General features: G+C 47.8%; 12 protein-coding genes and 2 non-coding genes across 14 annotated transcripts; 6 read left to right on the forward strand and 8 right to left on the reverse strand.

The window, feature by feature from the left end:
• The first annotated feature begins 361 nt into the window (after nt 1–361).
• Nucleotides 362–1,026, forward strand: BDV38DRAFT_62371 (uncharacterized protein). Its single transcript, XM_032063656.1, has one exon. The coding sequence runs from the start codon at nt 488–490 to the stop codon at nt 872–874; it is 387 nt and encodes a 128-aa protein (XP_031919229.1). The 5' UTR covers nt 362–487; the 3' UTR covers nt 875–1,026.
• A 282-nt stretch (nt 1,027–1,308) lies between these two features.
• BDV38DRAFT_t23 lies at nt 1,309–1,404 on the reverse strand. Its single transcript has one exon. It is a non-coding gene; the product is annotated as a tRNA-Lys (tRNA).
• A 535-nt stretch (nt 1,405–1,939) lies between these two features.
• Nucleotides 1,940–2,024, reverse strand: BDV38DRAFT_t22. The gene has a single exon. It is a non-coding gene; the product is annotated as a tRNA-Lys (tRNA).
• Nucleotides 2,025–2,598: 574 nt separating this feature from the next.
• BDV38DRAFT_62402 (uncharacterized protein) lies at nt 2,599–4,176 on the forward strand. Its single transcript, XM_032063658.1, has one exon. The coding sequence runs from the start codon at nt 2,873–2,875 to the stop codon at nt 3,899–3,901; it is 1,029 nt and encodes a 342-aa protein (XP_031919230.1). The 5' UTR covers nt 2,599–2,872; the 3' UTR covers nt 3,902–4,176.
• A 174-nt stretch (nt 4,177–4,350) lies between these two features.
• Nucleotides 4,351–4,652, reverse strand: BDV38DRAFT_277195 (uncharacterized protein; the record flags this gene model as incomplete). Its single annotated transcript, XM_032058426.1, has 2 exons — nt 4,351–4,400; nt 4,484–4,652. The coding sequence occupies 2 exons, from the start codon at nt 4,650–4,652 to the stop codon at nt 4,351–4,353; spliced, it is 219 nt and encodes a 72-aa protein (XP_031919231.1).
• A 1,372-nt stretch (nt 4,653–6,024) lies between these two features.
• BDV38DRAFT_62375 (peroxiredoxin family protein) lies at nt 6,025–7,049 on the reverse strand. The gene is made up of 5 exons (XM_032063657.1): nt 6,826–7,049; nt 6,663–6,775; nt 6,434–6,597; nt 6,232–6,372; nt 6,025–6,178 (listed from the first exon to the last, which is right to left on the reverse strand). The coding sequence occupies exons 1-5, from the start codon at nt 6,870–6,872 to the stop codon at nt 6,143–6,145; spliced, it is 501 nt and encodes a 166-aa protein (XP_031919232.1). The 5' UTR covers nt 6,873–7,049; the 3' UTR covers nt 6,025–6,142.
• A 178-nt stretch (nt 7,050–7,227) lies between these two features.
• On the reverse strand, nt 7,228–9,109 carry BDV38DRAFT_267186 (NADH:flavin oxidoreductase/NADH oxidase; the record flags this gene model as incomplete). Its single annotated transcript, XM_032056537.1, has 2 exons — nt 7,228–8,507; nt 9,094–9,109. 2 exons carry the CDS (start codon nt 9,107–9,109, stop codon nt 7,228–7,230), a joined length of 1,296 nt encoding a protein of 431 aa, XP_031919233.1.
• Nucleotides 9,110–9,131: 22 nt separating this feature from the next.
• BDV38DRAFT_267187 (uncharacterized protein) lies at nt 9,132–10,265 on the reverse strand (the record flags this gene model as incomplete). The annotated part of the gene is made up of 2 exons (XM_032056538.1): nt 9,132–9,851; nt 10,233–10,265. The coding sequence occupies 2 exons, from the start codon at nt 10,263–10,265 to the stop codon at nt 9,132–9,134; spliced, it is 753 nt and encodes a 250-aa protein (XP_031919234.1).
• Nucleotides 10,266–11,755: 1,490 nt separating this feature from the next.
• BDV38DRAFT_232894 (NAD(P)/FAD-dependent oxidoreductase) lies at nt 11,756–13,442 on the reverse strand. The gene is made up of 3 exons (XM_032053093.1): nt 12,491–13,442; nt 12,149–12,445; nt 11,756–12,093 (listed from the first exon to the last, which is right to left on the reverse strand). Exons 1-3 carry the CDS (start codon nt 13,310–13,312, stop codon nt 11,944–11,946), a joined length of 1,269 nt encoding a protein of 422 aa, XP_031919235.1. The 5' UTR covers nt 13,313–13,442; the 3' UTR covers nt 11,756–11,943.
• Nucleotides 13,443–14,971: 1,529 nt separating this feature from the next.
• Nucleotides 14,972–16,498, forward strand: BDV38DRAFT_232898 (uncharacterized protein). The gene has a single exon (XM_032053094.1). It carries the CDS (start codon nt 15,055–15,057, stop codon nt 16,198–16,200), a length of 1,146 nt encoding a protein of 381 aa, XP_031919236.1. The 5' UTR covers nt 14,972–15,054; the 3' UTR covers nt 16,201–16,498.
• A 1,844-nt stretch (nt 16,499–18,342) lies between these two features.
• On the forward strand, nt 18,343–18,893 carry BDV38DRAFT_232907 (uncharacterized protein). Its single transcript, XM_032053095.1, is given in 3 exon segments — nt 18,343–18,395; nt 18,408–18,412; nt 18,459–18,893. 3 exon segments carry the CDS (start codon nt 18,355–18,357, stop codon nt 18,884–18,886), a joined length of 474 nt encoding a protein of 157 aa, XP_031919237.1. The 5' UTR covers nt 18,343–18,354; the 3' UTR covers nt 18,887–18,893.
• A 2,809-nt stretch (nt 18,894–21,702) lies between these two features.
• Nucleotides 21,703–23,528, reverse strand: BDV38DRAFT_267190 (cytochrome P450; the record flags this gene model as incomplete). Its single annotated transcript, XM_032056539.1, has 6 exons — nt 21,703–22,411; nt 22,472–22,652; nt 22,712–22,762; nt 22,826–23,234; nt 23,299–23,367; nt 23,448–23,528. The coding sequence occupies 6 exons, from the start codon at nt 23,526–23,528 to the stop codon at nt 21,703–21,705; spliced, it is 1,500 nt and encodes a 499-aa protein (XP_031919238.1).
• Nucleotides 23,529–23,796: 268 nt separating this feature from the next.
• BDV38DRAFT_277203 (cytochrome P450) lies at nt 23,797–25,523 on the forward strand (the record flags this gene model as incomplete). Its single annotated transcript, XM_032058427.1, has 3 exons — nt 23,797–24,026; nt 24,089–24,541; nt 24,602–25,523. 3 exons carry the CDS (start codon nt 23,797–23,799, stop codon nt 25,521–25,523), a joined length of 1,605 nt encoding a protein of 534 aa, XP_031919239.1.
• A 436-nt stretch (nt 25,524–25,959) lies between these two features.
• On the forward strand, nt 25,960–27,116 carry BDV38DRAFT_277204 (SDR family oxidoreductase; the record flags this gene model as incomplete). The annotated part of the gene is made up of 3 exons (XM_032058428.1): nt 25,960–26,080; nt 26,142–26,391; nt 26,459–27,116. 3 exons carry the CDS (start codon nt 25,960–25,962, stop codon nt 27,114–27,116), a joined length of 1,029 nt encoding a protein of 342 aa, XP_031919240.1.
• Between the last annotated feature and the right edge of the window lie 720 nt (nt 27,117–27,836).

Here is a 27,836-nt window from a genome sequence, read left to right on the forward strand (position 1 = left end):
GATGGGTCTCACTATTGAACTAGGCTACCACATAGCACATGCCTTACCCTATTGAGCACTCTGGGTTCCACACCTGGGCGAATAAATGAGGCCTCCATCCGATGGAACTCCAGGGAGCGCTTTTGTTCAAATTTCTATTGAAAGATGCACACTCAGTTATTCATCCGACCTTTACCCGCGGGACCCGCCTTCCCATAGACTGTGTCAATCGTTATAGCAGATTTAATTTTACTTAATAGATTACTACCTAGTGAGATAGGGCGAGAATTTCTTTGTCACCTTCGAAACAGTAAACAGTACAGCTTAACTTCTGTTGCTTCAGAGAAAAGTGAAGGTCATGGTACTTCCACATCATGGTGGTGGCGAGTACGATAGAGTGGGAAGTCATCTTTCGCCTCCATAATACCTAGCTCTTCTATCTTTGGTTAAATTCTTTTCAGAATGCATCTGCCGTTGTGTATTCGTGCAAACGCCTTTTTTCAGTGAAATGTGCATGATAGTCCCTCCATTATCTCATTTGTCTAGGCTCTCAGGTAAGTTCGTCACGAGTATATGCTTCATGATAATTGTAAGCTTTACAAATTCGGATATTGGCTCAAGTGAGACGAAATATCGAAAGAGCATTGAGTGTTGTAACAAAGCCAACGAGCTGAATCCTAGACTAAGGCATGGCATCCGACAAAAGGTACTCTATAACATTGTTAGGGAAAAGCTTCCAGCTGCGATAGTCTATATTAGGGTCACAAGGAGTGCTATAGGGAGAGCATCAGTCATCCCAAAAGCTTCTAGGCAAAGTGCAAGAAGCGAGCACGCTGCCAACTACATGCAAACCTTGAGAGCTAGTACTTATATAAGTGGCTTTGTCCAATCATAAACGAGAACTGCTATCATTTTCGCCTTCTCTTTCGCGACATGAAGGCTCTCCCTTCTGTGCCCTAAGAGGACCTTCCAAAGACCTCATCGAGAATGGTGGCAATCGTAGCTTTGAAAGTGGTCTTCTTGTGGCTTCCTGTGATGAAATAATTTACATGGCCAAACTCGCGGCCCTCCTCAGGAGCCCTCAAAAAGGATGGAATGTGTAGCAATCTTTCTAGCAGCAAAAGCCCAGGGAGGTCTCTTGTTTAAAGAAGAGCTACAGTCATGAGAGCACGAGCAGACTGGAGAGCATTCCACACCGTATGCCGACAGAGAATAGAGCACAACATGGAGCATCCAGCTGCATAGGCTCGGTTGTAGGGAAAGTTAGAGACGCCTGCCACTATTCATACCTCAAAATGATAATCCTATGTTGCGGCAACAAAAAGAGCACGCCCAATGCGGGGCTCGAACCCGCGACCTTGAGATAGCAGACTTCTATACAGATAATCTAAAAGTCTCACGCTCTTCCAACTAAGCTAACCGGGCCTTGGATAATGACGACACATTATAGATGGCTACCAGAGGGCGAGCCTGCTGTGTAGGTTGAGCACAGTGAGCTCCTAGGTTTAGGAAAAATCATCTGCAAAAGTGGGTCTAGGAGGACGACGCAAAGTACTTTCCCAACAGCAACGGTGCACTTCGGAACGAGACATTAACCTGCAAAGATACACATGGGGCAGTAGGGCAAGACATACTTAATTCATATAATCAATGATGCAGAGCCCCTTCAAGCAGTAAATATCTAAATTAGTAGGATTTGCCACGGGACCGGTCGGCAATGAGGGGGCAAGATGTGGGAATGTTGGAAGCACGAAGAAAATGTGTCATCCAACCCACTGCAACGTCGTATGCCTGTAGATTGACAATAACAAAGTGATCTAGGAGAGCAAAGGAGGGCCCAGTAACACAGCATACGGGTCCTTGTATGGCGACAGACATGAACTAAGAAGGTGGACAGAACCTAATAAAATATTTATGGAAAAGACTGCCCGTCGAATTAAAAAATTTTCAAAAAAGAAATCGCCCGATAGGGGGCTCGAACCCCTGACATTGAGATGGCAGGATAACCTAAAAGTCTCACGCTCTTCCGACTGAGCTAACCGGGCTTGGTTATCAAATTCGTTTTCAAAAGATTTTATAAGCTAACAAAAATAATATAATGTGCCTGCCTCTAACTTCTAAGTTTAAAATATGGCACTCCGTTTACAATCAATCGATATATGAATCCAAGCCAAGACTCTCCCAAGCATTGAGATTTACAAAGCTAAGCACACTACTATTCAAGCTGCAACCTATTTCAAGCCATGTAGATGATCTACTTAAGATCCATGAAAGCTTTGTGCCCACCTTGCGAGAGCACATGGGACTGGACAGTGGTATCAGAATTAGTTTTCTTCGGGAAGCTATGATAAAATGGCTTAACAAGCGGGATGGGTTGAAGTCGGACAGGGAACCTATCTCTACCACGTGTAAGCTAGCGAAAGCCTCTGGATCAAGACGAGTCTGAGATGTTGATGATCAATTGTACTATTGATCCTTAATATATATATGTATTCTAATATATAAACTGGACAAACATCTATTTCACGTATTCGTTGTCGTATAGCGGAATTTGGAAAACCTCACTATCAATCATACTTGAGCCACCTAAAACTTCGATGACTCAAAGTATGGGCCCCTGAACCCTTCATGGTATATACTGTAGGAGTCGGGCAATAGAGGAAAAACAATAGAAATGCACTGATAGCATGCAGATCACAGACAAGAGACCACTCAGGCACATCCGCTGGCCCCACAGTGGGGATACAATGCGGATAAGCTTCACCCCTCATCAGAAATTTTTTTTATTATACAGACTTTTGTGTTTACAAACTCAACAATACCAAAATAAAAGACCCTTGGACATAGTATCTATTTGTATCGTGGAATAGCGTACATTATACACAAGACCACAATGAACCCACTACGCTACTTGGCGTCCCCGCGCCCATTCACAGAAATTTCCACCTCCACAACCAAAGAAATCAAGGAAAGGATCAGCTATGTGGACTCCATGAAAGCGAACCCTCACTTCAAAATCTCCGAAGAAAGGGAAGAAGCTCTTTTTGAATACTTGGAAGCCTGCCACACACTGACCAATGGCTCTCCCACCAAAGAAGAGCGCGAGGTTGCCCAAGCATGCATCAGGGAATATGAAAAATCGCTCGAGAACAACGAGCCCGCCCGGCTGTCCTTTGATCTCGCGACCAAAACCAAGCTAGGCGAAGAGCTCGACAATCTGTGGAATATGTGGACATTCAACAGATACGAAAAGTACCTTCCCGAGGACATAATTAAGGATGCTAAGAGCCATCCTTCGTCTCAAGTGTCTGATCCCTGGCACAAGGCATTCTGGAGACCTTTCCACGGACGTCTTGAAGCGGAGAAAGCCTCCTTCGACAAGGTCTTGGTAGGCCAAAATTATCATAACGAGTGCCCGACTTTCCTTTTGCTGGCGCTCCTGTGTGAACGCCACACGGTTGATTGGGATGAGACCCTTCAGTTGATCAAGGCTTGCGCTAGTGAAGGTGACAAGGTAGATCTCCCCGCGGTGGATCTTGTTGAGTTCCTCAAGGAACGCGATGTGACCGGTTTAGCGACTAGACTGGACCGTGATGAGGCAAGCATCTCGCTTTCCACGGAGTATGTTATGGGCGTTGGATCATTGGTTCTGGCTTTCTTCGCTTCTCATCTCCCGGAATTTCTGTTCGATCGAGATGAGGTGGAACCGGCAGACTGGACACCGAAGGAGTCCTTGAAGGTCCTGCTCGATCTCGACGAGGCCCATGTTGAGAAGACCTTCCGGTTCATGATGCAGGAGATGTTCCACAAGATGGCCGATGGTGACTCGGATGAGGATGATGATGATGTTTACGATGATTGGGACAATGATGATGACTCTGACGATGACATTGTTATGAGTGATGAGTCTGACGACTATTAAGTGTGTGCTAATCTGGCGATTTTGCTTTCCGATTTGTTAGTTTTACAAAAGAAGCCATGTATATACCAACTTACCACTGTCTTCGGCTAATATCAGCTACCCATAGACGACACAATACCACAACAAGTAGTTATCAGCCAACAATATCTTTCATTCAAACTAAGCTACTGCCTCCCTTCAACTACTGATACCGTAGGAGCGACGAGAAGAGACAAGAAGAGACAAGAAAGCCAACATCCACCGACATCCACACTCCTATCCCAACTCTGCCTGCTCACCACATGAACCCGAATATCTCAATCCCGTACAGACTTTTGAGCCATCGTAGATCAGCAACCCTATCTGAAGAAAGTCCCCAGAGTCTCACGCTCACCTAGACCACCCAACACGAGCAACTCATATCCGGATGCACGCATGGACAAGAGTATGTCGTTTTTCCTTCCGAACAATTACAGCTTTTCTGCTTGTTGCAAGAACCATGGCAATACCTTCCGCGTTGCTGTGGATCGGATACTGTTAGTAAGATGCCTGATTTTGTCTACATAGCGAGCTATCTCCCTGGATAGAATGGTAGTGCCAAACGTACGAAAGGCTCATCTTTAGCTGGAGCAGGAGACTTTTGGTTTCCAGTCTCGTAGTCATCGACGGCAGTAGAAGTGACGCTTTTGGTATTGCCGGGGAGGGCCATGACAGTTTGGATGGAGAACATGAACATGGCGAGGAAGGTAAAGAGGATCTTGAAGTTGGTCATGTTGACTAGAGGTGGACTTTTAATCCCAAATTGTGTTGGTTTTTTATAAGGGAGATTGTTCAATGGAAGTTGATGGTGAGGAGAGGAAAAGAGATTTTGGTATCTGGTCCATGATGGTATATTTATACCTCCATTGTAGGAGGAATGGTACTAAATTGGACTTGGAGTGTGAAAAGAGGCATGGAGAGTTAATTCAATTTGGTCTTATGCAATTTTATCCATGGTAGACTATGTTGCCCACCGAATAAGGTATGTGCATACTTAGTACGCCCAGGGGTTTAATTAACAGTAACTGGAGTAGATATTGATATTATTACTAGACCTCTATCACGTCAAGCCTAAGTTGTGATCGAGTGAGTCAGGACGTAGTGTCAATGATGAGGAAGCAATGATTCATCATAATAGGGTTCGGGGCAATTGAGATAAAGGTTTCTTTCCTGTACAATGTGCCTTGTAAAATTACATCTCCCAGTCGCCGTAATAGAGTTGGTAAAGTGGAAAATTAAGTTCCATTATTCATATGGGTAGCGCTATGGAATATCTCAAAGTAAGAATGCAGTGGGCCTCCGCTTGAAAGGACCAGTGGCACCCTTATGCAGCATAATGGCTCAATTCCATACCACTCCAATTTTGTTACGGGATTTGATATTTGGAGTATACGAATATATGTCCGATAACAGGAATGAGACTGCTCTTCCAGAAGCAGCGTTGTTACATGAGGGGACTAGAGTGAAACGAGGGGATAGTCTCTCAGCTTTAAGACTGCACGCAGCTCGAAGGCACTAGACGGATAACCCAGTATTGAAGTGTAGCAGCATAACGTTAGTAATTGAGATGGCCCTTTCAAACCAATGCAGTCTTCACGAACGTTTTCAGTAATCGCCGACTCGGGCTGTTGTAAGAGACATTGCAGCTAACCCTATGTTGTCTTCGGTAGCCACTGCCGAAGTGAAGGGGTTCTTCACTAGTTAATCCAACCTTTCCTTAATGCACCGGATATGTGTCGGATTCATGTCAACAGCGCAGGGCTGCTCACTCATCCTAACTTGTTTCACTCCTAAGGTTCTGGCATGTCAATTCCTCCCGGAATTACTGTACAGTGTTGTGTCTGTGCATTCATGTAGATCTGTGACGCCGCCCCCGGCCCGTGAATGCTAATGGATTGAGCAGGCGTTCTCACTTGTTCATAACGCCCGGCGTTCTTTAGGGCATTGGTGGGTTCCAAGTCTGGCACGTTACAGTCTTTTTTATTCATATCTTATCTTGTTCGCTTTTATTGATGGACGGCTACAGAATGCATTAGGTGAGAAGGATGATTTCCATTAGACGTAAGTCAATCGCTTGATAACACCTCTTTCCTGCCTAGTACTAACCTGTAGTTCTAGGCCCAGCATGTCGTGGGCGAGTTTTAACCAAAAGAAAACGCTAGCTAAGCAGTAAGTTGCTCCACTCTAGATAATTCACCTCGGAAAACGAGCTTCCGAAGATAATCACAAGTGAGCCAAGACAGCCTCGGCACCCGACACCTGCCCAATTAGTTAGCTTTAGCAATTGCCAGCAGGACAGGAAGAAAACGTACCTTAACAACACCCTTCTCAGTCTCGATCTGAGCGTAAGTCACCTTGCCGTGATCAATGACAATGGCATAACGACCAGTGCGACCGTTGTTGGCCCAGCCGATGCTGTCCGAGAACTTGGCGTCGGGGTCGGAGAGGAACAGCTGCAGCAGTTAGTATATTGCAATCGAAGACTTTTGTAGACCATCGCGTGAAGATACATACAATGTCATCACGCTCCACCTTGTTAGCCTTTCCCCAGGCGCTCATGACGAAGGGGTCATTGGATGCGACGACAGCGACGACCTGGACGCCCTTTTCCTTCAGCTGGGGCAGGTTCTGGATGTATCCGGGAACGTGGTTGACGGAGCAGGTTGGGGTGAAAGCACCTAGAATTGTACAGTCGTGTTAGATTCGCTATAGCAATGAGCGAGGAAAGACATTAGAGACTGACCAGGAACGGAGAACAGGACCACCTTCTTATCGGCCCATTCTTTAGAGGCGTTGTAAGCGATGGGGATGCCGCAGGCGGTGATGTCGCCCTTCTCCTCGGTCCAGGGGACGTACCTAACAACAATTAGTGGGGGACTGGAACGGATAAAGTGGAGGTTACAAACTGGAAGACGACGTTTTCGGGGAAGGAATCTCCGGGTTTGAGGGCCATGGTGACTGATGAGTATGGCTAAGATGCTTGTCTGAGTGGTGGTGAGGAGAGAGTGTGTTGTGAGTTGGAACGTTTTGGGGTAAATTTAATTGGACGCGGGGTAGCGGATTATATCATAATCAATGAAGATCAACTAATTCGATGGTGGGGTTCAAACTACTGCCTTTACAACCTTAGCTCTCAATAGTAAATTAGGACTAAAGCAAGGCGTGCAGTTCGGACTCCGGAGTCCTCCGGGTTGAGCCGGAATTAACCGAAGTTAATTGATTCAAAAACTCAATTGCATATCATAATCCAAGAAATTCATTACTTCTATCATGTTTATACATACATACCCTCTATGCCCAGATTTTGTCTATAGTGCTCGCCAGAACTGATGTGGATGCGTCACCTTGACTCCTAACTTCTTCGCCGTGATAATGACCCATTCAGGCTCTCTCAGGAACTGACGAGCCAAGAAAACCACATCTGCCTTGGCCGTCACGATGGCCTCGGCCTGCTGCGCTTCATCGGCACCCTGAACGATGCTCTGCGCCTGTTCTGCCTCGGTGATCAATCCCACACCTCCCACAAGGGTCGATGCGCCAGCTTCCCGGATCGCCTTTCTCAGCTCCCCAGCCAAATCCACCTGGTAGCCAGGACCCAGCTTAATCTTCTGGTCCTTATGAACGCCACCCGAACTGACGTCGACCAAATCAATACCCAATCCTGGCAAGATCTCAACTAACCGGAGAGAGCTCTCCAGAGCCCAACTGCCGGATTCGGCAGCCACAGGCTGACCCTCAAGCCAATCGGTCGCACTGATGCGGAGGAAAACCGGCGTACCTTGCGGAACGACAGCACGGATGGCAGTCGCAACCTCACGGACAATGCGAACACGGTTCTCGAAGCTACCACCGTACTCATCGGTACGTTTGTTGGTCGCCGGGCTTAGGAACTGATTCAACAGATATCCATGTGCCGCATGGATCTCAATGACATCGACACCAGCCTTCACCGCCAGTTCCGCACTCTTCGCGAACGCTTGGACCACCTCCTTGATCTCCGCTATGCTCAATGCTCGGGGAGCCCAGTATGTCCCCTCCGCGGGATCCCAGATATTTTCTTCACCGCCACTAGGACCGACGACGTCCTTTGGCCATCCGAAGACGCTCTCATCGGCCCGAAGACTGTGTTTTCCGGCCTGCGATGCTACCCATGGGGGTAACACACTGGCTTTCCGACCGGCGTGGGCCAACTGAACGGCCACCTTGGCACCTTGGCTATGGGAGAATTTGACCACGCGTTGCAGACCTTTGAATTGTTCGGAGTCGGTTCCCTCTTGCCAGAGACCGGCATCATGGGGCGAGATACGTCCATTGGGTTGGACAGCCTGGGCCTCGACGAAGACCAAGCCGGCGCCTTTTAGCGCGAATTGACCCAGGTGTGCGATGTGGTAGTCGGTCAGGGCGCCGACGAAGGGGGAGGCGGGGTTCGACTCGGCGGAGTACATGCACATGGGGGACACAATGATGCGGTTCTTGAGGGTCACATCGCGGATGCGCAAGGGTTTGAAGAGGGTGGGAGTGCCAGGGTCGTCGGGGTTGACAGCGGCACCTGCATTGTTGGCGGGGGTGAAGTAGGGGGTGCTATCAGCTTTGACCACGGAGGGGGATGTGGAAGAGATGGATCCCATTGTGACTATCTTGGTTTCTGATTGTGAGGAGAGAACGAAAGTAGATTGTCCTGCCGGATAAAGGTCATTGTCGATGAGCTCATGGTGATTTATAGATTTTCGATATGGTGAATCGCGTGGAATCTTTTTGGATGCCAGAAAATTACGGCTGACAAATGCCCGGATCAGGTGCCGAGGCCGATACCACTTTTGCGGCTTCCCATTGGTTAGTGTTCCATAGAACTCTACTGCCATTGGCTGGTTCTTGTATATCTTAAAAATTTATAGTTCGATAACTGTAAATATGGATTTCTCACGTAATGATTGCTCTACTTCAAGTAATACTTAGGATAATCATGAGCTAAGTTGATTATAAATGCGCTTTTTACCACAGGACCCATCATCGATGCAACCAAGCGAGGGGAGGGTAACGGATAATCGGAGTAGGACTTTTTCAACAGCTAGGTAGCACTGTCCTGCAAAATTGGAAGCTATTATTACTAGACATTAGATACTGAGGACGTCTGACCTAACAGTATTAGTACATATCAGTATACAATAATCCACACGGCCCAACCTTCATGTCGAACACCACAGACCCAATATTAAACCCGGCTATCTCGTGGATTCCTCGCCGCCCCATACCTTGTGGTCTTCCTATCAAAATCGACCCGGACTATCCACCACACTAAGGACGCCAACAGTCCCAGGAAGAAATCACACACTGTCCAAAACCGTGGACTTGGTCCACGCATATTATTCAGCAGAAGTTCCGTCCGAAAGTCGACCGAGATGTACGTCTTCCCCTTCTCCAAGCCCCAGACAATCTTCCTCGCCACCTCTCTGGCACCGGGTATCTTGCGCTCCAGTGCCTCCTGGGGCATACTCGTTCCCTCAAGGACCTTTGTTAGTCCGGGTTTGTGCTCTTGGCCCTGGGAAAAGGACTCGGAGAGGAATGCGCCTGGGAAACAGCAATGGACTCGAAACGCATCTTTTCCGTAAAGAAGGAGTTCTTGGCGAAGGGTATCGGCCAACGCGCGAATAGCTACCTTGGTAGGTGTGTAGGCTATATAACCCGGTAGCCCGAGGAAAGCCGTGGTGGACGATGCGAGGATAATATGTCTAGGTGTGGGCGTCTGCGGGGCAGCGAGCCATAACTTTAAGCAACATTGGACGGCGAATATTGTGGTGTAGTAATTGGATTCCATGCACGAGGTGAGCGCTTCCGGGGGGATGTCGGCGAGAAAGCCGACCTGGTTGGGGGTGCCTCCGGCTGTACAAACAAGGATGTCAGGGGGGTGGTAGTGTCGTAAGGCTTTAGTTATCTGCCTAGTTTAGCAAGGATGACTGAGGATGGTATGTACAGAGGAGGTATACTTCATCAGGCTTGGTCAAATCAACAGATCGAGCATCGATAATTTGCTTTGACGATACACATGCAGCTTCGACTTCATGTTGCGTATCTTGTAATGCAGTCTCCGTCCGGGCGAGGAGGAGCAGATTGGCACCTGGTTCATGTGAGCTTCATACAAGTCTAATATAGAGCACGATATGATGAGGAGGGAATTTTCTTGGTGATCATCGGATCGTACCCTTCGATGCTAGCTCTAGCGCTAGTGCCTTGCCTAACCCCCTCGATCCCCCCGCTACTACTACTAACTGGTAGTTATTAGCATATACGCCTAACAAAAGGGAGGATGTAAGACCTTGCCGTTCACATCAAATTTATTTCCAAACATTGTCCATACAATCGTATACTTATCGAGATTGCGTACTCAGTGAGGCAGGGGTCACTTCGAATAAAACATGCAGGTGAGAGTTCTTAAAACGTTCTCTGTTTTGATGGTGGACACGCGAAGTATGCAAGGGGTGGGAATGGGGTTTGGCCAAGGGCGGTGTTTACAATAGAAGTTACCCATAAATCTCTGAAAGGTAATCAGGAAAACGTTTCCGCGTAATCTTTGCATGCATATGTGGAGCAAACGGAATATGATCAATCAAGATGGAGCCAACCGGTTGAGACATGTCACATTTGCGTCGCCCACGATTAGCGTTTCCTCTATGCCAAGATATTACAGTGTAAACAAGGTCCAAGATAACCACTATCAAGTCAGTAATCTTGGGGCGTGCACAGAGTGCTCGTGTGTTTTATTGAACGCGCCACGTTTCGCGGGATCATTCTTCAATATAGATGGTAACACCCACAGAGCTGGAATTTTCGGGAAGACGTTTGACGCCCAGAGGGTGTAACAATCACCGATTCCACAGGCATGATGGGGAAATCCTCACTCAGTATGAGACAAGTATGGCAATCCAAACTGGATGTAGCATACGGTGTCCGTACTATCGATCGTTTTGTTTTCCGGGTTATGTGAGTGGCACAGATATTTTCCAGTTGGATAGAGCTCTCATCCCGGTAGGGAGCAACACAAAGAGCTTTTTGAGAAAAGCCTGCTCGTTTGCTTTTGGGTTGGCTATACAGTGGGGGTAGTTCCAGTTGAGAATTCTGTATGCTACTGAAATCTTGATCTTGCGTCATGCTGAGTTGAGAATCTGGTAGTATGGCCTTTGAACAAGTCATAGCCAGCCTTTTCCATATACGACGAGGCTCAAACCAGAAACAGATGTAGTGTCTGGGCCACGTGCTACGTGCCACGTGCAGCCTTAATGCGTGATACTACTACTACTAGTACTAGCAGTAGCGGATGGCAGACTGACTCTAACTTTGCGCTGTTCTCGTACCGATACCAGTCACCAACCTCTGCTAAAGGGTTCTTGCAAGCTACATGTTTCGTATAACTACGCAAGCGAAGCATATTTGAATTCTTCTCAGCTAGCGTTGGAAACAAAGTAATCAGTATAATATAATTGTGTGTTCCATATTATCTGCCACTCAGGCGATAGCGGACTTAACTTGAGACCTAGGATTTCTAGTGTCACTTCTCCATCATGTAGTAACATAGTATCGCCTCGTTGTAGAAGTTAACGTTATCAGGATAAGCAACATGTAAACTTCAGCCTAGGGAAGCGCTTGCCTACTGATTCAGTGGAAGATCCCGCACTGTTCCAAACATCCACTGAACCCATTCATTAGACCGCGACTCTGTTTAAATCTTACATCTGAGGATTATACTAAGTGCATGAGAATTGTCTAGAGCTTCGGTACAAAGAACAAGTTGAGCTTATGTTCGTGAAACTTATTGTGGACTTGAGAGACTTGTTCATAGGGGCTAATATTGCCCACTACATCAGCATTATTCACTACCATTACCCATGAGTTGCAAATCAGACAAACAGTTATTTCTTATAAATGTAAGCCAGTAACCTGCTTTGCAATACGTTTTTCAAACAAAGTCAAGACAGAAGTCTCCCATGCTCACGTACAGAGGACGTATACCTCAGGCATGGCCGTATACTTCAATCCCTTTTCAGTTCATATCCCACATCCACGTATGGCTTCACCCCGAAAAACTTCCACACCTTTGCGCTGTCCAACTCCTCCGCTCGGCACTTCACGGACATGATTATTTCGGCTGAACCATCACCCATCCAAACCAATGCTTTCCCCTATGTTGGAGTCAGCTTGTGCATGGTCTGAAGCGCTAACAGAAAAATCACTCACCAGTCCTACGTGTAGCTTCGTCATTCCCTCCCACCACTGCGGGCGATACTCGAGCTGATTTTGCGATTTGATGGATCGCACAATATTCTGTGCCACAGACTGCGCCTGCTGCACTGCTGCTCGACCATTTTTGATATTGTCCATATCTACCACATCCCCGGCAGCATAGATATGATTGAGGGACGTGTCTGCTAGCTGAAGTGTAGGGCGAATTTTGACATGACCTGTCTCGGAGACTGACTCGGGCGACAACGCCTGTATTAACTTGGAGTTGGGACGTTGACCAACACATTTTATCTGGAGAATTAGCAGCACCTAAGGACGAAATCGCAAGAACCGTACCAGATAATCACATGCGAGAGCTTCCCCTGAGCCCAACTTGACAAACCCGGCTTCTGCCTTGTCACTAAGCACTCTTTCACCCATTATAGTCCGTACTCCCAGCTCTTCAAGTGCTTGCAATGCCTTTTCTCCGAGTCTAGGACCAAACCGACCCAGCAATGCCTTCCGAGAATGAACTAACGTGACGTTTTTCTCAGGATATAGTGATTTCGCATCTGCCACGAGCTCAATTCCCGCAGCTCCACCACCAACAATGACCACATTCGTGGCAGCTCGGAGTTTTTCCTGCTCAGCCAGTAGTTGTTCTATTCCTTCCTGTTTGGTCCCGGCTGGCACTCGCGACGGAAGTGCTCCCGACGCCCCAGTCGCAAGCACCAAGTAATCGAATTCCATATCATCACCGGATGCGAGCTCTACCTTTCCAGTATGTCCATTCTCACCGGGTACAATTCGCTCAACGCCATCACGAAGCCACTGATAAGAACCTTCGGGAACACAACCAAGGTAAGGCCCATAAGGAATGAAAGCCTTATGTTCATGGCCATTCACCACGCTAAACCGGGGCAAAACCCAGGTCAATTGAAAATGAGTATTCTTCTCGATAACCACAACTCTATACCCAGTTGGGAGCGAACTAGCAAGGCATTTAGCTGCGTGATATCCAGCGAAAGAAGCGCCAACAACGACAACGTTGCGCGGACGCTCGACTGCGCGGTACGTGAGTCGGTGTAAGCGGGTTGCAACCGCCTGTCTCAAGTTGGCGACTATCTGACCGAAGATAGGTCCAAAGAGCTTACAGATGAGTAGCAGTTTGGTTAACATGATGACAAGACTATGAGCATCATCCCGAGTTGTGTTTTAGTTCTTTGTTTGCATCAGTAAGTCTAGGCGTCAGGGAGGGCGAATGCTGGGGTTTAAGAGTCGGTGATAAGTCTCGGAGCTCGGATTGATGGAATATCCGTCCGATGAAGGTAAGACCATCGTATTCTTTTCGCCTAGCCTGCCAGAATATGTCTTTGTACTTATGTCCGGGTGACGGGAAATTCGTGTTTACTCCGGGTCGACTGATGGGCCTTCCGTGGAATCTCCGAAGAGGGCCTGTTATCTTATCTGATCCGTTCCGAGAATCGGCGGTTCTCCATGGATCTGGTCGGGTTTCCTATTTCGAAATGGTCGGCTTCGTGCATGTCACAGCCTGTTAGAGGTACAGGGTCTAGACTTCGCAGGTAAAAATATATCTCGAACGGTGATGACCGGGATTTACCCATATTCATGTGTTTACGTGGGGAATTAGTTGACGGCTAGAACAGCTACATGTCTCTCAGTTCACTCGCATCGAAGCACAAAGTACACGTTATAAAGGTCGCTAGCGATGACCACTTCCGGATGATATTTTACTTTCTTGATTACCATTCTCCTGTGGATTTTCCATGGAACCCTTTTGCTTATACAAAGGCCATCAAAGAAAAACAGAAAGTGAAGAAAAGAAAAAGTGTGATACCGCAATTATCGTGTTGCCTAAACTACGTCAAGTCTCACAGAATTATCGCTCAGCCCCAACGGTCGGTGTCAGCCCAGACAAGTCAAGCTAGTAGGCTGCGCCCACCATTATATTCTCCTAGGGCCATACATTATTGCACTTGCTGCAGCAGGATTTCATGAGTCAGCATCATAGCGACTCCCCACTAGCATCGATGATGGAGGAAAAGGTTTTCTCGAAACATCCTCTGAGTTTTAGACCTAGGCGCTTAACATGCTCCACAAACTTGAGTAGGATGCCGCGATACGGTGTAATCCATGATCCTTTGCCGTGATCCTGGAAATGGTGAAACGCACCCGTTATTTAAGTTCGGCCCGAGGGTTTGATTCGGCGCGAGCGGCGACGATCAGGCTGAATGAGTGCTGTAATGTGTAAAATCTTCATGACGCAAGTACAAGCATCGCATAGCGACAAGGGGGTTTCCACCTTTGGCCAGTGGCCAGGCAGACATGAATGGCATGGCTTGATGTCATCGTGCCTTTTCCAGAGTCTGCGAGTGAGTTCCTAAACTTCCACAAAATTCGCCACAAGCTAAAATGCCAGATAGATCTGACGGCGGTATCGAAGGGCAAAGACGCCTGATAAAAAAGCCTTGTATAATGACTTTTTGATGGAAGATGGATGGATACCCGATTTCACGAAAAGGCCCGGCCCGCAAATCATTACCCCAAGTCGGAACCATTGGCTCAGATACTCTTAGCTTTCAGCCCCATATGCACCTAATCTTCCTACCTCCAATCAACGAGCCCTAATTAGTCCCTCATTCGGCCCCGGCGCAAATGAACCACAACCTGCCAATGATATCTTGGCAAGTTTCAAGCGCTTATGCGCTTGAGCGTCTGGCCAATAATGAGCTCCACGGGGAAGAGGTCCAGCCTCGCCAGATGAAAAATAAATAAAAGCGGACGGCCACATCTGTCGAGTCGCGGGGAGCGCAACACAACCTCACAGTCGGTCGTATCCTTGGAATATATAGGGGATATTCGCATGTCACACTCTTTTGGCTGACACCACACAGCCCATCATGTTCTTCAATGACAGTTTCGAGGATTTTCACCTTGACATCGTCGGTTTCCTCGCCATTTTGGGTGAGGGTTCCGTATCGGTGAACTACCAAGTCTCGACATTATCAGCCTTCACCTTCCTCCCACGCCTCTTGCCCGCACCCCAGGCGTTTATGAGACCGTCGCGACCACTTCGTCTAGATGATGTTCCGGGTACTGTGGTGGGCATTCGCTCAGGAAACTGCCGGCCTCACGTCTACCGCATCCCTCATATCATCCTGCCGGGGGATGAATCGATGAAAAGCGATTCTGATTACACAGTCCGCCAATATCAAATCACGATCAAAGATGGAGGAGACCCGAAAGATGCATTGATCACGGCACGCGCTTTCAGTCTACTGTCCCTACTCGCCGCCATCGGCTGTGCCATGTCGATCGCGCTGCTTGGCCTCTCAATCCATTTCAATGACGGATGGGCACTGATAGCGACCATCCTCCTCTCCTGCCTCTCGTCCCTTCTGGGCCTCATGTGCAAATGGTCCCTGAAGCTTGGAAAACGTGTAACAGGATCAGAACATATTCCGTCCGGTAGCGTGATAATTTGCTACCCGAACGGCGCATTCATAATCGTGGAGTGTGACGAAGCAGTCGCCCGACCGCTCTTTTTCGCCCCCGAACGATGCAACTATCTCATCTCGGGAACGTGGTATCGCTCTCTCGCCCTCCTCGGAACAATGATGCTCATGTTCGGAGTTATTGCGCTGGGAAACTCGGGAGCACGCATGCAAGTCGCCTTCGGTGCGTCGTATCTGTTGCTCAATGCTGCGTACTGGATGGTTGCAGCCTTGCCCGAGAGACTCCACTGGGATTACTCGGCGCTTAATATCAAGGAGGTCACGCCTGCTTTTCCGGCGCCCGGGGAGAAGAAGAGCTTCGGAATGGCGCTATGGAATGCGATTAAATTGACCAAGTCGACTAGATGGGTGAAGACTGGACGTATCGCACCGGATACGGACGCTTGGGATGACTGGTTGAATCAAGCTCAATATGCTGCCAACGGAGAGGATGGGTTGAATTCGGAGACCTGGGATTGGTCGAAAGCTTTGGACGCCTGTTTGTTTACCTCTAGACTGCAGAAACCTTGTCCTGAAGAAAGGGAGGTTTAGTATATGCGTTGGTGGAAATCGTTCGGATTATGTGTACCATGCTTGGATGATGATGATTACGATTATGATGATTATTGCATGACTGTGATGATTGTATATGAGGTCTCTTTTGTTTGTCTTGGTTAGAGATCTGTAATGACTATTGTTAGATGTTTTTGTTATTCTTTGTTTTTCTTATGTTACGATGATGATGATTGTTATCTGCTTATGCTGATAAAATGCCCTTTTCATGTTCTTATGATCAACAGCGCGCATCTATCGCGCGTCGATATAGAAAAGTGATTCTGTTCTTTTTATCAGTCTTTTTTCTCTTTTGTTCTCCCCCCCCCCCCCTCCCCCTCTCCTGTCCTAAATACTCATTGTAGATGACGTTCGTGACTCCAAGCGGCTTTACCGGTGACCCATGGGCCAAACAGACCCAAGTATATTCATGTATTGTTTCTGTGATAACGACATTCATTGATACACTGACGAAATAAGAGCCCGCAAATGGCGTTAACAGCGACTGTAGCGGGGTACTTGAAGAAGTAGTATCTAGTTACAGTACTGTTACCGATAATACCAACTCTCATGATTCAAGAGTCCTTGCGATACTATCGCATTCGGTCTAAGTTGGCAGCCTGATGTTACCTACATGTATAAATGAACTGGTGGAGCGATAGAGCTTCCTAGTGGTGAGATCAGCGTCAAAAGTAGAACGCTGGGAGTCGATATGTCATATCCCCTGCTTATAACTGAAAGCGACCATGCTATCTGAATCCCGCTGTCAATCTGTTATGCATCAATAGACTGGCTAGAACCAGTTACAAGATGTTTTTCTTGGACTGATGACTAACAGTATGAGAGTTGGTGAGCGAAACAATTATTCTTCAACATTTTTGGGTCCAAGCAGACAAGGAGCCTGAGCGGGTTACTTCCTTTTAGAAGGTTACGAAGACTTATGATTAACCCTATCCCAAATTATTATAGACCGATCCGAAGATCTGGATCCTGACGCGCGCAAGTCTTATTTTCCCTCTATTTGCAGGAGCTGAGAGATTAAACAGAATCCCCTGGCCCACCACCTCTATCCTAGGTTGATTCGTAAATCAGGTTACTCTCTTGACCATTTGATGTTGAAACTTCTTAGAAGTTTATATTGAGCTTGTCGTAGTACTTGTATTATATTTATATTTAGCAAGAGCATTTTACAGAGCTTCTGTCTGTAAAAATATACAAAGGTATACGGGGAATTTGAAGGATATTAAAATCCACGATGGGTCGAGGTTCAAATGACCCAAATTACAGGAGCACATTGCTCGATATAAATATATAGCTGCGATGTGAGAGGACTTGTGAGCGTCCAGCATTTTAAGTAGGAAAAGTCTTAATCAAAGCTTCTAAAATCGCTTGATATCTTACAGGACTAGAGATGCGCTGTTCACTGCCTAAGGCCTTGTCTCGTACTTGGTCCAGGAGCTAGACTACTAACGGTTAAAATATATAATATATCCAACCAATAAATCAAGAGCACAGCACCAGAGTGGAAAATCTATTCTGGCCAGTCAACTGTTCACTTATAGATTGATGCCCTCGTCGTCTTCTCCATCTTCTATCGATTCCGGTATTCTGTTACAAAACGTGACTAGATGATTGTTTACGTAAGTTTGTGGTCGTCATACATATCGAAAGTCGTCACTTGGTTTGTCTTTAGTTCCTGTCCCGAAGTGAAGTTTCCAGCAGCCACAATGAGCTTTTTTTTAAACCACCATGGTCCATCAGATATGAGCCCAATGGCAATCCTTCAATGAGTGAATAACCTACTAGTAGCATACCGAGGTGAATCGATGTCCATCTTTGGTTATGACAAAAAGCCCATGACGTCGTCGCGGTGCGTCCACTTTATCTATGACGTCATATGATATCATCACAACCCAGGAACAAAAAGTCGAGGGTTCAGGAACAACCCTATATAAAGAGCCATCTTTGGCTTGTCTAAACATCATCAGCAAGAAGCACAACAACAATCATAACAAACAAACAAACACAATTAGAATCAAAAGTCTACCAATTCTTTACCTACTTCACAAACAACCACTTCAACCCCCAACAACAACCACAATGTCTGACAACGGTTCTTCCACTCTCAAGTCCTACGTCGACTCTGCCGCTGGCATGGTCCAGAGCGCTGTCGGTTCCGTGACTGGCAACTCTGCCAACAAGGTATATACTACCACACCTCCTTGTCGGTCACTAGTAAGCATAAGCTAACAAAACACAGGCTGAAGGCGATGCCACCCAGCAGAAGGCCACCGCCGAACATGACGCCAGCCACACCACCGCCAAGCTAGGTCCATTCTCTGCCGACCCCAACACTGGTGCGACAGCCAAGGACCGTGAGCAGCGCTCCACTGGCGCCTGGGATCAGACCGTCGGTTCCGCGAAGGAGTCCCTGGGCAACCTGATCGGGAACGAGAACCTGCGCAAGGAAGGTGAAAATCAGAACCTGCGTGGCAAGGGTGCCGAGGCCGAGGGACAGCTGAAGGACTTCGGTGAGGGCGCTGCCGATCGTCTCCAGGGTGGTATTGGAAAGGTTGCTGCGGCTGCTACTGGCGATCGCGAGGAGGAGGCGAAGTGGACTCAGGTCCATGATGAGGGCAAGGTTAAGCAAAGGGGTGCTGAGCTTGATATGCAGAAGCATGCCTAAATGGGACTTTCAAGCATTATTTGTGATGCCACTGCGACTGGGTTGATATCACTGAGCTGCGGAGTTACATGGTTATGGGATGTACTTTTTATGACTGGGATGTATTATACTAGATGGAATTGATAAACTTACTTTCGACTTGCTTCCTACCTGTGTTAAATTTATACCTATATTTATTGAGTCTCTGCTCTCCGGCTCCAGTAGCAAAGCAGATACCTTCAGAAACCTGGGCTGAGGATATCCTTCAAGACTCGCTCACTCGTACCCCACAAATCCTTCGCAAGCTGTTCATTCTCACCATCCTCTGAAGTATCCCCAATCTCACCAAAGGGCACCAAATACGCCCCTCCATACCTTTCCCTCTCGATGAACGGCAGTGGATGTGCTGCGGCAAAAAGTGGTGTCAAAGCTCCATCCAGGGGTGTCAAAAGGTCCTGGAGCCTATCATTTCCCTCACCGAGATATCTAGTTACTCCGACTATATGTTGCAAGAAGAAAAGGTAAACTGTATGCAATAATACAAGCAATGGATAGGACGCGTACGCACCAGTCCTCACACCACCGGGGTGCATGCTCATGGCCAACAGAGGTATTCCATCCTCATTCGCACGTCTCTGTATTTCCTTTGACAAGAGTACCATGGCGAGTTTAGAGAGACCTTTACATGGAGATTAGTTGTTGGATTGGGGATATGACAATGAAGAAAGAAACCCATACCATAGCGGAGGCGGTTGCTTTGATGATCGTCCTCGGAGCCAAAGTCTCGGTTGAAGTCATCCAGAGAATTGAATCGTACGCCGGCCGGAAGGGCAAGATGGACCCTTGAAGAGATCTAGGGAGGCGATGTTGTCAGCTAAGTTGGCAGACTAAATTTTGCTTGGAGGTCTTTATGGGGAGGTAAACAATACTCACATTGATAATTCGAACTCCAAGTGTTAGACGAGCAGTCTTCTTTAAAAGAGGAAGTAGCTCCGTCGTGAATAGGTATGGGCCGAGAAAGCTGACGCTCATAAGTATATAAACCCGACGAGCAACGATTCCTTGTGAAATAACGTACTTCGTGCCAAAAGATATCGAAATACCATGTTGGTCCTTGTGTAAGGGCATCGACATACTAGTAAATACAATCGGGAATTAGCGTATCGCCGATAAAGATACTGTCGACATGGATTTGTTAGACACTATTCACTTACCGCGTCGCATTGTTGACTAAGATATCTAAGCTTTCCTCTCTCTCCAAAATACCTCTGGCCGTACTTTGGACCTGCTGGAAATCATTTAAATTCATAGCTAGCGGCATTAATCGCCCGGGATCCAAAGACGGCGTGGACTGAAGCATCTCATCGATCGCATTTTGAGTCTTTTCTATGTTTCGTGCACCAACGTATACTCTCGCCCCTTTGATGGCAAGCTGGTGGGCGATATGATATCCGATTCCCTGTGGGGAGCTACTCTTCTGATCAGCTATTGTTTCTTTACATCTTGGTATACTGCTGTACTTTGCACCCGTTACAATGGCCACTTTGCCGGTTAGGTCGGGTATTTCTGCAATGATGTCCCATTTCTGGCCGAGGTTGAGTTAGCTTTCTGTATTGTCTCCCTTTTGTTTTGACTTCTAGTGTCGAATGGAGTAGGGGGCTATGAGGTATATACAGAGTCCATCTTGTTTAGTGGCAGTGCATGAAGTGGGTGCTTTATGAATACTAGAGGAGGGGTTTCGGTTTACACGTTAACTTCGTCTTGTCGGCTTTATCTCCTATCTCCGCGCCTATAAATCCTGTTACCAACTCAGTCTGTAAATGTGGCTTTGGTATTCTCACTCACGCTCTCTAAGCTATAATAGAAATGTGAGTGCCCGATTCATCTATCCCCCGTATGAACGGCTGAGATGGAAACATTATTCCACGTCCTGCATGACCAGCACAGATATCTGAATACTGTAACCAATCACATACTATCCTACTGTCCTGTCGCAGTATATAATTGAACTGCCTTTCTACAAGTTCCGTCCAGTTCGTTACCTAGTATAGTCGCCGTCACATTTTTTAAAAGTAATGTGTTATCAGTGTTTAGTAAATACCTCTTAAGAATATGCTAAGGCACTGACTAATTACCGATGAAGTATATACTAGTTACTCTAGTTAATTCTAGATACTATGAGTAAATCTTAGTAAGTAATCCTAGAGCAATTCGCTTTTACTCTATACGATACCATAATGACTATTACTTGATATCCTCTCGGAACACTCTCCAGAGGATGAAATACTCGGGTTACAGAATTTCCTAACATGGTCCATAGATCTCTCGACTGCCTTGGACACATCATCTTACTTTGATTGTCCAAGTTCGTAAAAATTAAGGCTTCCTGGGAACGATGTTTCCCCGTTATGGGTGGAGATCCTTAAAACTACTATGACTTCCACATTCGAGCACATCCTCATATTCAACAAGCATCATCGAACTACCGGAAGGAGTATGTCTCGTGCCCCAGGCTACAGATTATTACTCCTACATGGTAACTGCAGTGAAAATGAACCGATTGAACATAAAATTTCCATCTATAACACGTGTCAGAAAAAGTTCATATCAGCTCGTCCAAGAAGCTGGCAGGACCGACTACCGTAAAGAGGGGCGGATCTCGCTTTGCGGTTGTAGTAGCCCTAGTAGCTTACTAGCTCCTATGATTTATCTCGATACAACGCGAACAAAATACCACATGGCACTAGAGTCGTGACTTGGGTACTCTATCCCTAACACTTAAGACCCCTTTGAAATGCATTCTGTCCCAGTTGACATCGTTAAAGTCTAAGGGTCTACTAGCCCTGCTTCATCTCCCGTGGCGTCAGCCTGACCATTAACTCAGGCTTCTTCCATAACAAATGCATCTGACTCTCCCTCTCCCAATCGACAGGTCTGACCACATCAATCCTGTACCGGAATAGCAACCGACTCAATGTCAGATGCAGCTCCAGCCATCCCAGACTGCGTCCCAGGCAGCTTCTACTCCCAATGCTAAATGGCCGGGTGGCTTCAAGTGTGTCGACCACATTCTCCCCAAGCCAGCGTTCCGGGATAAAGGACTTCGGGCTGCTAAAGTTCTCGACACCCATACTCGCCGCAAATGGATTCGTACTCACGGTATAGCCCTGCGGCACATGCCAACCATCCACCAAACCCCCTCCTCTGGGAACGACGCGCGGTAGTCCCAGCGGGAGGGGGGCAAAAATACGCAATGCTTCGAGGCATACGGCGTGGAGATACTTGAGCTGCGCGCTCGAGGAGGCTGTGATTTCGGAATAGGCCGAGAAGGTCGAGAGGATCTCGGTGGTGAGAGTCTGGAGGGTGGACGGGTTGAGCAGTAAATGGTGGATACAGACGGCGAGGGTCGTGGCGGTTGTTTCGGAGCCGGCGATCACAAAGTCAGACGCATGGGCTGCGAGTTGGATATCGGAGATGTTCTCTTCTTCCCGGTCGTGTAGAAGATAGGACATGAAGTCTTTGCGATCGGTTTTCTCGTGTATTCTCCTGCATCGATCATTAGAACAGGTGAAATTCCAAAATCCTAGATCACGGGCGAGGCCTTACTCCGTGGTCACTTTCATCGTGTAGGCTTGATGACGCTGTGAGGCGGTCATAAGTCTCTTCAGCCAGTCTGGCCGCAGCAGCATATAGATCTTGCCAGCCCAGGGAAAACGGGCCAGAGTATCGGAGAGGCTGGCCTGGGACATGCTGCCCAGCACATCAGATATCCAGAAGTGAGTCTTGCCTGGATCAAAAGCCAGTCAGTAAGACGTGGAGACTTTCGTCTAGAGCGTCAGACGTTACCACTTTCCACACCTCCAAAGTCCTTCCCAAACGCCAATAATCCAATCACGTCTGCCAATCCTAGTCAGCCTATCCGTTCATGTTGCCCAGCTCCTGACTACATAGCAACTCTACCGAAGGTCATCAAGTTGAACCATCTCGTCAAGTCAACCTCTCCCGCCGCTTCGCTAACTTTTCCAACCTTCGTGACCCACTTCTGGATAACGCCGTCAATGATTCCTTCCTGCTCTCGTAGACTCTGCTCGCTAAACGCTCTCGCTAAGAACTTCCTCATCCTCGCATGCTTGACCGGATCTCGCTCCGAAACGATACTATGCGCCTTATCCGCAAAGTTGCCGCCATCGTAGAAAGGAGATTTGATGAACTCGGCCCCTTTGCGTGGCGCGTAGATGTCGATCCAAGATTGCGCAGATGAAAAGGAGACTTCGGTGGGCGAGACGCGGACTGCGGGCCCATAACGTTGATGAAGCGCGAGTAGGTCCCAAGGCTGGCGGCCGGACAGGTAGGAGCGACTATATGGATACTTGAATGGTAGGTTAGGTCGCGTTGAGTATGAGCAAGGTCTGGTTGGTGAGATAGAAGCCTACATTGGAGAGGGCGGCGAGTTTCGGCCCAGGAAAGTGTGAAAGCGGATGGAAGTATATTCTGTAGATCACCTGGAATACGAGGAAAGAGAATGCCTATTGCATATAAATGAGATAGTTCGACGAAACCCAAGAGGACTAGAGATACGCACGAGGCATGCTACTAGCCCTAAGACACCTATTGGGCAGTCGTCCATGCTGACACTGATGCCACTGAAGAATACAGAGTCCATTTTAGCTGCATGTCGACGCTCTTTCGTTCCCATCCGACTGTTGTAAAGTAATCCATCTGCTCGGGCAGCACTAGTATCCCAAACAGGTAGTGTCCTAATGGGGCGTCGATCCAAAAGGATGATTTCCCCTTCTGGGAATGCAACAGGTTTTTCTCTAGGAGCTAACCATTCTGCCCTGAATCCGGACCTCTCTCGCTGCCATTATTAATAATGGGGCCATCTCAATGTAATCTTGAATATGCCAAGTATGGATTCTATCAAAACAAGAATGCACGGCGATTTTAAGCTAGCTTTTGAGCAGCAAAACCTGTGGGACACGTTACATGAACATCGCGTGGCGTTGTTTATTACTTTTATTGCACTCTTTATTTTACATAAACTGCTTTTCGTCTACCATCAAGATGAACGGGAGCCGACCCTAATTAAACCTTCCATTCCCATTATCGGCCATGCCATCAATATCTACCGTTTTGGCTCTCGCCATTTTGTGTGGATCGCGTGAGTTGTGTGGCGGAATCTCTCTGCAGAACGATGGTATGCTAACTGCGAATGCCTTATAGGAAGAAATGCGGGCTTCCCATCTACTTGATTCCCGTACCAGGCGGCAAAGTGGCCATTGTCAATACCCCAGAGGTTCTCTCGCATGTGGATAAGAACCCCGATGCTATCGCCTTCGCTCCCATTGCCGCGCTGGTCATCAACAAATTGTCTGGGCTCTCGAAGCAGGGCGCACGGACAGTTCTTGACAAGACCATGGGTCCCAACAAGCTGGAGGGATACATGAATGCCGTGATGCTGGATATCCACGCCACGCTAGCTCCAGGGCCCAAGCTCGAGCCCATCCTCCAGCGGGTGGCTTACGACTTGAATGACTCGATCAAGAAGCTGCACGGAAAGACCACACGGGTGAATTTGCTGCACTGGTTCAGACATGAGTTCGGCATGAGCTCGACGAATGGGATCTATGGGCCCGAGAATCCGTTTAAAGACCCCAAGGTTGAAGCCGGCTTCTGGTAATCACTTCCTCTCCACGGTCTTCACGCATGCAAAAGTGGCTCACTCGATCAATGCAGGGCTTTCGATGACAATATCTCCGACCTTCTGATCACCCCCAAGGCAAGCCTGACTTGCCCCACTGGTGACCGTGGTCGCGCCGATGCATGGGCTGGCTTTGCGAAATACTTCACGAACAACGGACATCTGAAGGGCTCGGAACTCGTCAAAGCCCGACATCGCCACGCTGCCGAGCGTGGCTTGTCCAACCTCGATATCGGCAAACTGGAGGTCACGATGATCATCGGCATTCTGACCAACACCGTCCCAACCATCTTCTGGGCCGTGTACTACGTCTACCGGGATGCCAAATTGCTGGCGGCGCTGCGCGATGAGATCAGCCAGATTGCGACACCGACAGAGATCGCTGCCCAGAGGGGTGGCAGCAGTCGTACCTGGACGATCAAAAATATCGACTTAAAGCGTCAAGCGCCGCTCCTGACCGCGACCATTAACGAGACCTTCCGTCATCGCACCTGCGGCATTTCCTCCCGCTTTGTGACGGAAAATGTCACCCTCAAAAACCAATATCTCCTCAAGAAGGGAACGGTCATGGAACTGCCCAACAATGTTCTGCACTCCAACCCCAATTACTGGGGCTCCACTGTCAGCGACTTCAATCCCGGTCGCTTCCTCGCCGACCCGCGCTCCGCCGAGGCCAAGGCTGCCCGCGGCGCTTTCCGTCCTTTCGGGGGCGGCGCGAGTCTTTGCGCCGGACGACATCAAGCTATGAGCCAGATGTTAGGCGCCTTGGCGCTCTTCATCATGAGCAGTGACTGCGTGCCCGTGGAGAATGGAGGCGACTGGAAGTTCCCGGGCGCGCATGGGCATACCATTGCAGCAGCAGTGGATTTGCCGAGCAGTGATCTGTGGTTGGATGTTAGCCCACGGAAGGGGTACGAGGCCGACTTCTGGGAGTTAGATCCGGAGGCGAGAGAGTAAGGACTGTGAAGACGTGTGGGGATGGTTGTGGAAAGAGAGAGAGAGAGAGTGTGTGTGTGTCTCAGTATGCCAAAGTTCCGAGGCGAGAAAGCCTAGAACAAGTGATAGTTACCAGTATATTACTGCGGGTTATGTAATAATGGGGAAAAAATAAATTAAATTAAGAGGAAATTGTTAATGTGGGCCCAAATTGGACTGTTTGGGGCTTTAGTTCCAACACTCCGACGGGTGGTGGGACTTCTAGTGGTGGGACCCAAAGGGGAAAATTACAATCGGTACCATGTTAGGACATTGCTCATTTAAGAAAGGAACTATGTGGCACTAATTGCGATGCCGTGTTAGCAAGAATGCGTGTGAATAAAGCACGATGTTCTGGTATTGAACTTGCTTATGCTACGACATGAACGAAGAGTCAGAGGAGTCTCCCCCCCAAAGGATGTCTCACTACGCACATGCATATGCCGGGTTTAAAGGCCCAGGAGATAGTCGGCCAACGGCCCTTCAAATTGTGAAGGATGAGGCCCTAATTGGTAAACTTACGGACAAGACATTCCTGGGTATGAGATCACTGCTGCCCTCCTTGGATGATAAGAAACCATTCCTTCTAACGAGACCAAGTCACTGGGGTATCTTCTGGGATTGGCATCGAGATCCTTCGGGCACTCTATGCCACGGGAGCTCATGTCTTTGGCACGGTCCGCGATGTGGCTAAGGGCAAGAAGGTGGTCGATGATATCCGATCCACGACAAAGGGCGGCAAGATCACCTTAATTGAAATGAGATTGGACAGTTTGGCATCGGTAAGAAAAGCGGCTGCAGAGTTTCTGAGTCAGAGCAAGAAGCTTAATGTTCTAATCAACAACGCTGGGTAAGCGACCCCCGTCTAGTGTCTCTGATCAAATAGCACAGTCATGACTGATCCTCAACGACCTCAGCGTCATGCACACCCCAGAAGGCAAGACAGAAGATGGATTTGAAACCCAATTCGGAACCAATCACCTTGGTCATTTCTTGCTCTTCCAGCTCCTCAAGTCGACCCTGCTGGCCTCTGCCTCTCATGACTTTCCCTCCCGAGTCGTTTCTGTCTCTTCTATGGGCCATCGTTACGGCAAAGTCCGTCCCGGAGACTACAACTTCACAGAACCGGGGTCATACGATCCAGGCCACGCTTACGGGCAGGCGAAGACGGCCAACATCTGGTTCGCCAACGAGCTCGAGCGCCGTTATGGCAGCCGTGGTGTCCACGGAAGCAGCTTGCACCCGGGGGGTATCTGGACTGGACTACAGAAGCACTGGGATCCAAAGGTAATAGAAGCACTTCAGGCCAATGATTCTGTGTATGCATACATGATGAACGCCGAGCAGGGCGCAGCTACTTGCATATACGCTGCGTTGAGTGAGGAATGGAAGACCAAAGGTGGCAAGTATTTGAGCCAGTGCGTTGAACAAGGGCCTTCTGCAGGCGTCGAGGTCGAGGGGGTACAGGTTCCAATTGGAGATGATGGGCATGCGCCTTGGGCATATGACGAAAGGCGTGAGAAGCAGCTATGGGAGGACTCTCTCGATATGCTCGGATTGAAACATAGCGAGTAATTAGGACTGCTGCCTTCCACAACTACCCTCTCTCCACAGAACCTGATTATCTGACAACCGAATTGGTCCGATACCGTACGTGTCGACCAGTATAGTATCACCAGTCTAAAACGAATCGCTCTGATCATGCAGAGTCAAGCCACTGATAAAGTGAACTGTATCTAAAAGAGCATATATATACATAGCTAGTAACTACTCTGGTTGCTAAGATGTAGATTCCTCCCAGCACAATGGCAATAACTTAGGTAGCAAGGTTTATCTTATGTGTCTAGACAGAAAGCCTGACATGCTTTTAACCAAAAGGATGCAAATCTGGACTTGATGGGTACAAAGCAGGGTTACGGCGGATTAAATCGAAGGTCTGGACAATAAAATGACTTCTTACAGGAATCTCAGAGTTTTTACATTAAGTCACATACTTATTTAATAGCGCTCTCTACCATTCAGAATTTTACAATATATTAATATTATTAAATATTAATTAAATCAATAGTATTAAAAAATTAGAGAGGATTATAGTATCTAGAATTAGTACTATAGTGGTAGTAGTAGTGGTAGTGGTAGGGGTATAGGTAGGGGATGGGGTGGTAATAGCAGTAGTCCTAGCGGTATAAATATCCAGACACTAGGCCCTAAGTTTAGGGATTCAAGTACCTAACGTTAGTTAAAAAATCTAAGTTTATAGAGACAGCAGGAAATAAAACTAAGAGTTTCTAAAGC

The sequence above is a fragment of the Aspergillus pseudotamarii genome, assembly GCF_009193445.1.
Source record: "Aspergillus pseudotamarii strain CBS 117625 unplaced genomic scaffold BDV38scaffold_2, whole genome shotgun sequence".
In the NCBI taxonomy this organism is placed as follows: Eukaryota; Fungi; Ascomycota; class Eurotiomycetes; order Eurotiales; family Aspergillaceae; genus Aspergillus; species Aspergillus pseudotamarii.